General features: G+C 42.1%; 1 protein-coding gene across 2 annotated transcripts in view; it reads right to left on the bottom strand.

Moving 5' to 3' along the window:
• Window positions 1–423: 423 nt before the first annotated feature.
• Window positions 424–12,509, bottom strand: part of Usp46 (ubiquitin specific peptidase 46) — a 63,409-nt gene continuing 51,323 nt past the window's right edge. For both annotated transcript variants that reach the window (XM_026387423.2, XM_026387432.2), the window contains 4 exons: window positions 10,907–10,990; window positions 8,326–8,523; window positions 4,195–4,273; window positions 424–3,165 (listed from right to left, as the gene is read on the bottom strand). In XM_026387423.2, the coding sequence (XP_026243208.1) occupies window positions 3,064–3,165; window positions 4,195–4,273; window positions 8,326–8,523; window positions 10,907–10,990 (463 nt within the window). In that variant the 3' untranslated portion in view covers window positions 424–3,063. The remainder of the gene's footprint in view (window positions 3,166–4,194; window positions 4,274–8,325; window positions 8,524–10,906; window positions 10,991–12,509) is intronic.

The raw sequence follows: 12,509 nt of genomic DNA, 5'->3' as shown, positions 1-12,509 counted from the left end.
TAAAATAAGTCCTAAGTGCCAGTTAGAACACAGTTCTCTGTTAGGCTGTCCATGAAACGAAGGGTATTCATGAAAATAAATGCATAGGACCGTTTCCATCATTTTTTCCATTTCAGCTTAAAAGCAAAATATACCAGGCCACAAAACCAAATGACTGGCTTCCTATTCAACTAACGCCCTGATCATGTTCCTTGCACTCCACGTCAGTCCACTTTTCATTGTCTTGGAACAGAAGACGCAGCAACAGAACAGGACTAGATGTCAGCATTTTACCAAAATTTGTTTTTTAAAAAAAAGACTTTAGCATACTGTACCAAAATCTACGCACTAAACTAGTAAGTAACCAATAAAACAAATAGTTCTTTTTTTTTTTTTTTTTTAAGTGTAAAACACTGTAACTTTCGTTTAGACACCCAGCAGCTAGAGAAATGCAGCAGGCCTACTCACTCCTGCTGAAAGGGGACACACAAAAACCCTGGCCATGGAGGGAATATTGCTGAGCCTTTGTGCTATCACTGTGACCTTGGAACGGTCTCACGAATCCCACACCATTCTCTCCATTATGCCTGGAATGAGGGGATAAAAAATAACAAAGTGTTTGCATGCTATTGTCTTTACACAAAGAAAAATGATTGGGGTGTGTGGGGGGGAATGTAGCTGCCTAGTTTTTGTTTTGTTTATTGAAGAGGAAAAGGTGAGGAATTACCAGAGAACTCTAAATTTTGAGAAACTGATGGAGTGTTGATAGAGAAGTGTGTTTTGTCTCCTTCCGATCCTCTTTTCAGTATCACACAACCATCCAAATGTCTGTGCAATAGTTTCCATACTTTAATTCCCAAAATGTACTCATGAACACTGAATTATAACTGACTTTGTCTATTCAAAGCAATCATTCCAATTAAATCACTGGGAAAAATTCTTTACAGATTAAAAAAGTGATAAATGAACTGAGCCTATAGTCATACTATTTATTACTCCTGTAGAATTCCAATTGAAACATTTTTGTCTAATAAAGTGGATTCGAGAGTTGTTTCAAAGGTAATTTTAATAGTTTTTTTCTTACGAAATCACTTCCAAATATTAGAGATCAACCATCATTTTCTTAAACTTTGTAACTTGCAATCAAGTGTATGGACTATCTATAGTACAAACTTTTCCCTATATCAATCACCTTCAATTGGAAAGAGCCTCTTCTTAAAGATAAAGACTCACCTCACCTCCCAGGTAAGTGATTACCGCAAATGTTTCATGGAGGAAAAGAAAAGACAAAATATTTATAAACATGAATTTGCCTCTAATCAAGGCAAGGTACATTTTCATCACTTGTATAAAACAATAACATGAAGATCACCCTGTTTTGTCTTCTCCAGTGAAGAGTAAAACATTTCACTTCAAGCATGAACAAATGAAGTGTTGGCATGCTTAAGTTCTGAGCAATAAACAGTTCAAGATATTTCAAAAATAAGAAATCCAGTTTTCATCTAGATAAAGTGCTATCCTCTTCATTGTTGCAAAATGGCCACTAACATTTTCAATTTCAGATTTAGTTCACATTATGCCAAGAGTTTGCATGTTTGTTCTCAGACGGATTAGGTAACAAAATAACATGTTCACAGTATATTAAAATGTATGGAAGTCAACTGACTTCCCAAAGGAAGTCGTGATTTCTGACTCATGGTATTTGTAGGAAACCAAAAACCAGTCCAACAGCAAAAACACCAAATTGACCCTTTTAATAAAAGGTACCAATACTCAAATGCTCTAATAAATACATAACAAGTGAAAAGTAAAAGTAACTATAGTGAGATGAGGTTCTTCCAAAAATCTCTGTCTTGTCAAGCATTCTAGGAGTCTGAGCCAAAGAAACCGCCGCCATCTTGTCCATTCCTCCACCTGCCCACTTACACGTCCGTGGATCCACCTCATACCTCAGCTAACTCCAGCATTCCCTCCAGGGAGGGTTCTCTGTTTCTGCCCTGGGACTGCCAGTGCCTCAGTAAACAGACAGAATACGTTTTTTAAAAAATTAAGCTGTACAGTGTGGCTGATGGTTGTGAAGGTGTAGCGCTGTTGTTACTCCAGATACGGAAGGACGTTGGTGCTGATCAGCTGGCTGGCTACAGAGAGATGTGCCAGAGGCAGTCAACGGGGTGTCTCAGCCTTGCGATCACAGACTGCGAAACACCAGCAGGGTTGGAAAGAGAGCTTGAAAACCTTAGCAGTGCCAGGTACAGGATAAATACGACTCACAGGACCTTAGAAAAGAAATGTGTCACTAAAAATTAACAGCATTGAGTTATTTTCCTGAAACTTGGTTTTGGTAGAAAGATTAAGAAAAGCAACTTTTCACTGTCCACAAAAACTCCTTCCTCTTGGCTTTGCCTGCCCTGAGCTCCAGAACTGCTTAGCCCCTGGAATTCTGACAGCTAGGTCAGCACAGCCCGGTGCAGACACTAGCCACCAAGAACAGCTCCTGTGCCACGGGGAGGATGATTTTTAGTATCGAGGTTACTCACTTTTAAACATTTAAACAATTCCACTTGTACGAACTTAAAGCTATAGTTGCAGCCCTAAAAGGTGAACATCTACCCAATTCTTCTGTCCTTCTGTCAGAAAAGAGGCAGATAAGCTAGAAAGGGGTAGTAGCAATGCTTCCAGGGACAAGTTAAAGGAATGCATTGGAAGGAAACCCCAGAAGCCATTTAGGAAGTTTAGCAAACACTGAAAATAGACCATGGCATTCATAGGAAATGCCACTGTAACTCAGCAGACATAGCCGAGTGGCTTAGCACTCACCCAAACCTAAAATTAGTGACTGTTATTCATATAAATCTTACTTCAATCTGATTGCAGTTAACTCTACCTCAGACCAAAATAAAAAAACCAAGAGTAGTGCTGCATGTAAAAAAAAAAAAAAAAAAAAAAGGAGAAAGTTTGACACAGCCAGATCACTGAGTGGTGATATTAGTGGGCTGCTGGGGAAGGAGGAGGTCTGCAGGGGAAATGGGTAATAGTGCTTTGAACAGTTCCCCCTGCTTGAATTAGTCCCACAGTTCTTTAAGTTTATTCTCTTGACTGATAGAATAAAATATATCCAGATTCTGAATTTTTTGATATATCTGACGTCAGGCCATAGAATTCTTCAATAGCTTGAGCATCTATTTTCTGCAACAAAGGAAAAATAAAACAATACAATTATTTACCCTGGTTTCTGGGCAAAGAAACACTAATGGAACATACAGAAAAATGCAAGAGACACTAGTTGTTATAAGATCATAATTTGATACTTTTTTTGGTACCAGGGATTGAACCTAAAGGTGCTTTAGGTTCCACTGAGCCACATCCCCAGTTTCTTTTCATAGTTTTGAGACAGGTTCTCGCCAAGATGCTTAGGGCCTTGCTAAGTTGCTAAGGCTGGCTTTAAACTTGTGATCCAGTGTGGAACTTTTGATAACCAATGGATAATTCCACAGAGAGAAGGACATATTCACAAATTACAAATGACTAAAGAAGAAAGTCACCTATTCATTCTTCAGCAAATATACACAAACACCCTTTGGAGAAACCAGGGGGTTCTGTCTTTCAGCTGGTAAATTGAAGGATCTGAGAGTAACTTTATTTCATTCAGACCACCAGAGTTAATTTCTTTCACTGTAACTTACTCAAAAGTTACCCTAGTGGGTTAAAACAGACCATGTCCTTAAATGTAGAGTTAAAAATCAACAAAAATCAATATATGAAATGTTTTGCTGTAATAGTGATTTCCAGATCCAACAGACTGAAAAATATCACACATATTTTAAACAATAATCAAAATAAGAAAAATTTTTTATTAAAAAAAAAGAATTTTAATAGAACTCTGTAGTCTATTATTTGCTCTATAGCTGAAAGGAATTTAGACATGGTAGGAAACAAAAGCACACATCCTTGTGACTAATGGTGACACACACAGGGAGAGATGCCATGTCTGTGGCATCAGGTAATAAGATCACAATAGTAACAAGTGCACTGTCCATATTCCCCTCCCTTTCCATGGAGCATGGGGATCAGCAAAAGTTAGTTTTAAAAGAAATTTAAGTTTTCAGGTCAGATTGTGGGAAAACGGGCCTATTTTAGAAAACACCCACGCATGCACATCCCCCCCAAAGTCCCATCTGTACCCTTTGCCTACTGGAGAACAATCCGCATACTAACCTCTACAATGTCGTCATCGAACAAAAGCCAGAAGCCATGACTTTTCACAATAGTAATATAATGCCCACGATTAGGTCCACTGGAAAAGAACAAATGAAAGAAAGTCACGAGGTAAACATTTATTTCTTTATAAAACTCTACTTTGCTCTTTTTGAGCAGTGTCTTAGGGGAAAAAACAAACAAACAAACAAACAACTAAGGTCATCAGGATAAAGAACTTGGTACAGCCAGGCTCAGCGGCAGGCACCTACAGCCCCAGCTATGCAGGAGGCTGAGATAGGAGGGCTGCTTGGGGCCAGGAAGTTGAGGCTGGCCTGGGTAATATAGCCAGACCCCACCTTAAATAATAATAGTAACAAAAAGAACAAAGTATAGCTTTGTCTATACCCACAATTCATAGAGGAGCACCTGGTCGGGAAATACCAAAATGCACAAAGGGAATATGCTCTAAGGACTTAGATTCCAGTGGGAAACAGGCTTTCAGATCTGCAATATTAACAAAGAGTTCCTGTCTACCTGTTGTGTACCAGGCCCTGTGCTGGCTGTCAGGGAGAAAAACAGTGATCGACACAAAGTCCCACTGTCTTGGGACTTGGTGCTAGGGTTTGAATGTGTCTCCTAAAGGTCCTAATAGACACTTAACCTCCAATGCATCAAGAGTTGAGAGGTGGGATCTTTAAAGGTAACTGGTGCTGCTATCGCAAGAGCAGTTTGCTATGAAAACGAGATCAGCCCCTTCTCTCCCTCCTGCCCTCCTCTCTAGGTGATGCCTTCTGCCATGTAGGATGGCAAGAAGGCCCTCACAGAATGAAGCCGCTGGGCCTTGGACTCCCCAGCCTCCAGAGCCATGAGCCAAATAAACCTCTACTCACATAAACTCCCCAGGCTGTGATGCTGTTAGAGCAGCACTAAAGGGACTGAGGCACTGGGTGTGGGCTGGGTAGGCAATAAACCAACCAACAGTTAATACACGTCAAGTGGTGACAAGTGCCACGAGGAAGAGTCAGTGGGGTAACAGGACAGTGAGGACCGAGGGGCAGGCGTTAACTTGATAAAGAGCAGTGAAAGGAGGTCTCTCTGATAATGTGAGATTTGAGCAGAAGCAAATTTCCTTGAAGGACACGGGGACATGGGGGGAGAGCAGTCATGCAACTAGTGATGGAAGTTTCAAGACTGGGAAATACCAAGTGCAAAGCCCTGGGGCAGAGTTAGCCATGGCATGTTCAGGAAGAGCCTGGAGACCTAGCAGCTGGAGCCAAGTGAGGCCCAGGAGGACAGAGGGAGACAACCAGAGAGGGGCAGAAGGGCAGTGGTGCAGAAAGCACAGGGCCTCGTGGCTAAGAGTGCAGATTCCGGGCTGTGGGAGTCAGGAAGACACCCAGCAATTCTGAGGAGCAGGATGATCTGATTTAAGTCTTAGAAAGATGCTGAGGAACCATAATACATGATAATGAGTGCTAAGATAGAAAGGCTGGAGTTTTGCACTGTGGAAGGAGTAGAAAGAACAACTGCTACTGGGTTGTTACATGAGATTTGCATTCTAAGGGGATTTTCATTCTAAATCTAGAGTTGTTTTTTAATGCACCACTGAAGTTGAAAAGCTGAATCCCTCCACTTCTCGAAACACAAAAATTCTGCAAACAATTCTTCCTGTCTCTCTCAGCCTCCTCAGGACACTCCTTCCCTCTGCCTCTGAGCTGCAGGCATTGGGCTCCTATTCTCCCATCTGGGCCTTCGCAATTGCATTCCTGGCCCATTCCCTCCTTGGCTGTGCTTGAATGTTACCTTCCTAGATCAATGTCACCCACCACCTTACCTAAAGAGCGCCTTGCAATACCCACCCTCATCTCCCTACTTACTCCTCAGAGCACCAATCAAAACCGTACTTTATCTGGCAGAAGTTTTATTTTGGTGGCGTGGGCTTACTTCTGTGTTATCTGTCTTTCCCCCGGACCCCATGCTTCACGAAGGCAGGCTCCTGTGCAGTCTTCAGATCCTGGCATGGAACCCACACAGCAGCAGCTCAAACCCCAGGAAGTCACCCACTTCCCATGTGAGGCCAGCCCTGCTCTGTGTGCGGGAAGGAGCTGGCCTCGGGGAAGGAGGTTAAAGCATCCTAGTGGGTAGCACGTGTAACTTGGCACCAACTCCCCTTGCTGCCAGGGCTGCTATGACCTTCGTATCTCCATGACAGACAGGGATGATTCCAGAACCCAACTTCCCACAGGTCCCCCAAGCCCTCCATGGGCCTCTGACTTGCTCTCACCAATGCTCCCAGGGATCAGCACTGGGTACCCACAGAGATCCAAACTGAACGTGCTCGTGTGCCCTGCCATCCGAATGCCCGTTTCTCCAGCCTCCCTGGCACAACTTGAAGGTCCAACTGTCGACACCACAATGTCCACCCCCATCGTGCTCCACCTGCTCCAAGACCTCCCTCAGCTCTCCACAATATAGAGTCTTTGTTCTTTAGAAGAACAGATGCTAGAGCTATTCTTCAGGAGAACACAAAGCTGGTTCATAACCGTCAATAAATATAACTTACATAAGACACATAAGACGTAAGAAAAAATAGACAGTGACTTGAAGTTAATATACTCAGAAAAAAAAAAAAAACAGGACACATCATATGCAAAGCTACACTCTCTGAGCCCACTCACCCTAGCAGAGTGAAAAATGGACCAGCCCATTCCCCACACTGCAACAGTCTCCTCTTGGAAATGGTTTGCTCACGACTTACTACCTAGGCGGATGGAGAGAAGACTGGCTCTAGGACACTCCCCAAAATAAAGAGATGGCAAACGGGGTGGGGGGGGGCTTTCAATATACTTTTCTGTGCTTATGCCAAATTATAAGATAAAAAATATTTGCCTAAAAAACCTTCATCTAAACACTTTACTTCTCCATTTCTAGAAGCCTTCTCTCCCCATTCTCTGATTGTACCCTTACTACAGAATGTGGGGAAAGTCTTAACATTGCCTAAAGAACATTTTTAAGAATAGAATTTTAATCACTCCAAATACCACAAAATTATTAAATCGGACCTCTTGCTTCCAGTCTTTATTTCTACATCTTAAAGAACTTTTGAGATCATGCAGTAGATGTAATCTAGCTTCTTAAATCTTAAAATCATAGCATAAATTTTATTTTTCCATTTTATTTTAAATTTATCTTAAGTATCATTGTTACCAATGAAGATTTATTATGTCCTTTATTATAGAACAACTGAATTATCATTTTTGTGATCCTATTTATGTATACCTGTAGGATGTTTATAGAGTCAGGTACCATGTGATATGTCAGCTAGTGACACACCACACATACAACAATAGTCCCTTAAGATTACATTGCCTGAATTATGAAGAATACAAGCAATAATAAGTGTTGGTGAGGATGTGGGGGAAAAAGCACATTCATACATTGCTGGTGGGACTGCAAATTGGTGCAATCACCATGGAAAGCAGTATGGAGATTCATCAGAAAACTTGGAATGAAACCTCCATTTGACCAGCTATCCCACTCCTAAGTTTATACCAAAAGGACTTAAAATCGGCATATTACACTGACACAGCCATATCAATGATTATAGCAGCTCAATTCACAATAGCTAAACTATGGAACCAAGCTAGATGCCCTTCAACAGGGGAATGGATAAAGAAAACATTGTATATACATACACAATGGAATATTAATTGGCCTTAAAGAAGAATGAAATTATGGCATTTGCAGGTAAATGAATGGAACTAGAGAATATCAAGCTAAGTGAAATAAGCCAATCCCAAAACACCAAAAGCCAAATGTTTTCTCTGATCCATAGTGGGACGGGGTGGGGGGGGGATAGGGAAGAATGAAGATTACATTGCCTGTAACAATGTAAAGCAATGTCACAGGCTTAGTTGTAGGAATACACTCTAGGATGTTCACACAATGATGAGCCATTTCTTAGTACACATTCCCACTGTGAAATGACACAAACCTGTATTCTTTTTTTTTTTAATGAGGTGATCAATGAGAGTATGGACGACATTCCCAAAAATGCTGAGTATTACAGCCCAGTCAGAGGTGCCTGGGCCTGTTTTGGTGACAAACCCCTGTGTTATCATGTGCACCCGCTTCCTAGCCCACCTTTACCTGCCGCAGTGAACGACCACGGCCACCAGGTCATACATGCGGTCCAGGTTCACGGCATCGCTGGAGGTGTTAAAGAGCCGGAGTTCCAGAGGGAAGACCACCCGGTAAGACAGCTTGGTGTACCTATGGAGCTGCTCCATGTACTTGAATCGCTTCAGGTGCAGGGCCAGAATCATGGGCAGTTTTTTTACCCTCATCCTAAGAAACAAAAAATCAGTTGCACCCAATAACTGTTTAGGGAACGAGAACACGCTGTCGCCTAACAAACTTGAGTAGCACATTTCAAACTGGCCAATAACCAAACAGCTCACAGGAAGAAAAGGATTCCGGCTTATAGAGACTGACTAATGCTGATCCTCAGCTAACTGGAGCAACATCGAAACGTGTGTCTCTATTTGGTCAAAGTAGATGCTTCTGAATTTGTGTACTAATAAAAACACACGTGCAACTGCTCTGTCACTGTCCTCTGCCTCCCAGAATAGAATATGTTTGGACAATCCATCCCTGAGATATGGACAGGAGGGCTGAGAGCTTTTGAGAAAAGGAAGTTGGGAAGAGGACAAGGTGGGAGGATGCAGACCAAACTCCAGAGAACCTGCAGAAGATGCTCGGGCACACACTCCTGGTGTCAGACACGAGGGGGGCTGGGCTTATACCTACCCCCTTCTCCTGTCATCTGGCAAATCAGACCCCTTTTGTGGTTCTCTGTTTCCTCACCTATAATGCAGGCGTTGCCTCAGGGGTACATTTCCCAAACTGGGCTCCAGAGAACACTAGAGTTTCCGAAGGCTATGTTTGGACAGGGATGCTTCCTATTTCAAAGTCCTCCATGTGCATTAGCACACTGAAGTTTTGACTTTTTTATTGCAGTAAAGGAACTATTCTGGTTTGTTGAAGCAGCATGTCCCACACTCACATAAACACAGAAAGCCTTTTCTCATGGGATGATCATTCCTCAATGGTCACGGCAGTAATAGCTTAACAGACAGCACTGCTGGAAGGGAGGAGCTTGGTTACCTCCCAGGTCCCCCATGTCGTGAGTGTGCTGAGTCAGTGTCTGTGCTGCTCAGCGTTGCACATTTTCAATGCATATTGTTTGAAAAGAAGAGATTGAGTCTAACTGAGGAATCAGTTAAGTTAAAACTTGTTCATAAAAAGAAGCAAAATAAAAACATCAGTCAAAGAATTATGGGGAGCCCCCTCTTTTATAGGAACATGTGACATTTTAATGCATCAAACCTTCAGGGCTCCTGAGCATGGTGGCACAAGCATGTAATCCCAGGAACTCAGGAGGCAGAGGCAATATTGCAAGTTCCAGGCCAGCCTCGGCAACTTAGTGAAGTCCTACGCAACTTAATGAGGCCCAGTCTCAAAATTAAAAAAAATTAAGTAAAAAGGGTTAGGGATGTAGCTCAGTGGTAGAGTCCCTGGGTTCAATTACTAGTAAAACAAATAAAGATGGGCTGGGGTTGTGGCTCAGAGGAAGAGTGCTTGCCTAGCTGGCGTGAGGCACTGGGTTCGATCCTCAGCACCACATAAAAATAAAATAAAGGTCAACCTACAGCTAAAAAAAATAAATAAGTATTAAAAAACAAATTTAAAAAACCCTGCAGGGCTGAACAGCAATCTTCTTCATGCCGTCTGCCTTAGAAGACCAAGAAGATGGGAAGCAGAGACAAGCTCCCTGTCCACTAACAGAGATCTGCCTGCTACCTCCACTGCTGCCTGAGACACTGATGGGCCTTTTGTAAGTTTTGTTGAAATGTGGAAAGATGTTCATATCTGGGGTGGAGGGCTAAGGAGGCTGGTAGAAAAATTATTTCAATCTTGATCCAGACCCTCAAGGGTTTTAAACAGAAGTATTGAGCATGTGTGAGCTACCTTGGAAACTCCAGAACCAGCAGGAAGAAATAATAATAATAATAATAATAATAATAATAATAATAATAATAATAAAATTTAACTTGCAGTAAGGCTTCATGGGATGACTAAAACACTGAGCATCTTGGCTTCTGGGGGCAGATAAGGAGGAACAAACGGTTATCACAGAGTGTCCAGAAACTGTAACTGTCAGGTGCTAGCAAAAAGATGGGGAGCTCTGGGTTCTATATCAATTAAGAACACAATAACTTTCTTACCGCCTAGCTCTGTAACTGATGTGTCCTTGACTCCCTCACAACTTCTTATTAGATGATGGGTTTTTTTTAAATCCCTGTAAATAAGAAGTCCCAATGTCTAAATAATACTAACAACAATAATATTGGGTGTCTACTACATTATGTACTGTGCTAAATGCATTTATCTTTAATGTATTAAGAGGACAGGGATTATATTTGATCCCCACTTGTGTACCCAGCATAATATCTGGCACACCGTGGCGCTCAGTACTGGTTGAGTGAGTGACTAAATAAGTGAGCAAACAATCGGACAGACAGCTCTCCAAGCCAGCACTCCTGTCCACGTTTCCCTAGTGAGGAAGGACCTGAACAGCTCTGTGAAGCTGAGATCCACAGCCAGAGCTGTGTGCCCACCTATGCCACCCGTGTCACAAAGCTACTTTGGAGCCAAATCCTTTACGTACCTTTTCTGGGCCTCCTGTTTGCTGCAACATGTTTCACAATAATATTTTTGCTCGCTGCACAGCGTTTCTGTGTTGCTGAAGTCTCTGCAGAGAAAAATATTTTCATGTTTTAAAAAGTCCAAATGGGCTGGGGATGCAGCTCAGTGGTAGAGTGCTGGCCTAGCATGTGCAAGGCCTGGGTTCCATGCCCCGGCACGGGGGGGGAGTCCAATGTACTTGGCATTCTACGGTTTACACCCCGCTATTACCTGCAGAGTGACTTTCAAGTGGAAGTAGGGAAAACAGTAATCAGAGAAGATCCCTCGTAACAGCAGGGCCATTATGCCATTAGAGCATGTCTACTGGGTTGTGTTAACAAGTTCACCACTTCACCAAGAGACTTTAAAATACAACTTTATTTAATGGAACACAGATATAAACTAGGCTTGCCAACAGATTCAGGGGGAAAAACAAAAAACAAAAAAACCATCAGGACTTAACAGAGAATACCTGTAAGCTGGAAATTGAAAATTGTAACAGAAAACTACTGCAGTAAAAGCCCTCCTTAATATTCATCAGGTCTGAAAAAGGCAACCACATAAAATAGAAGGTGCAGTTACTAAAGACTTGCAGAGGGTCAACATTTTCAAAGACCACAATAGTAAAGACAGTGGAATTTAAACCACATATAGCTGGGGGCAGTAGCTCACACCTATAACCCCAGTGGCTAGGGAGGCTGAGGCAGGAAGATCACCAGCCTCAGCAATTTAACAAGGCTCTGAGCAACTCAGTGAGACCCTGTCTTAAAATAAAATACAAAAAAGGGCTGAGGATGTGGCTCAGCTGTTAAGCACCTCTGAGTTCAAGTCTTGGTACAAAATAAATAAATTAATTAATTAACCACATGTAACTTCCCTTACTTTGAACTAAGAAAACCCCCAGTTACCAGGAGGTGACTGCCTTCTACCCACCCCATCCCCCACGGCTCCCACACCCCCAAGAGGAGAAAAACTTCAGCCTGCCTACTTAAGAGAACAAAAGGCATTGTATCTGTTCTCTGTGTATTCATCTTATCACAAGGTTTTACTCTGCTACTTAAGGTTTTCATTTTTTAAATGTCACGGCCTTTCTTTTCTGGTCAAGATTCTACTTAACATTTTTGTGGTCTGTTTCAAAAGACTGAAAAAGAACATTGAGAATATAATAATACTCTATGGTTTTGAAAATACTTGTGACATTTCCTTATTCAGAGTGTCCTATTACCAGAATGATCAGATTTTATTACATAGAAAATGGCATTTAAATGGGTGTTAATGGCTCTACACAGAAAAAAAAAAAATCAAAGAAAACACAAATTGCTCATTCCTTATATCCCCAAACAGTCTTCTGGACTAGGTCCTGGGGATTCACAGAGAATAACTGCCCTCATATAACTCATAGACTAACAGAGCCATGAGCAAATGAGCCACTGATCATATGAAATGCTTGGTGTGGCCAAGACATAAAGCAATGGACATGGGCCGGGCATGGTGGCACATGCATGTGATTCCAGTGACGTGGGAGGTTGAGGTAGGGGTATCTCAAGTTCAAGGTCAGCCTCAGTAACTTAATGAGGCCCTAAGCA

The sequence above is a fragment of the Urocitellus parryii genome, chromosome 10 (assembly GCF_045843805.1).
Source record: "Urocitellus parryii isolate mUroPar1 chromosome 10, mUroPar1.hap1, whole genome shotgun sequence".
Classification (NCBI taxonomy): domain Eukaryota; kingdom Metazoa; phylum Chordata; class Mammalia; order Rodentia; family Sciuridae; genus Urocitellus; species Urocitellus parryii.
Note: the sequence above shows the minus strand (reverse complement) of the source record. Positions and strands in the feature narration are given on the sequence as shown.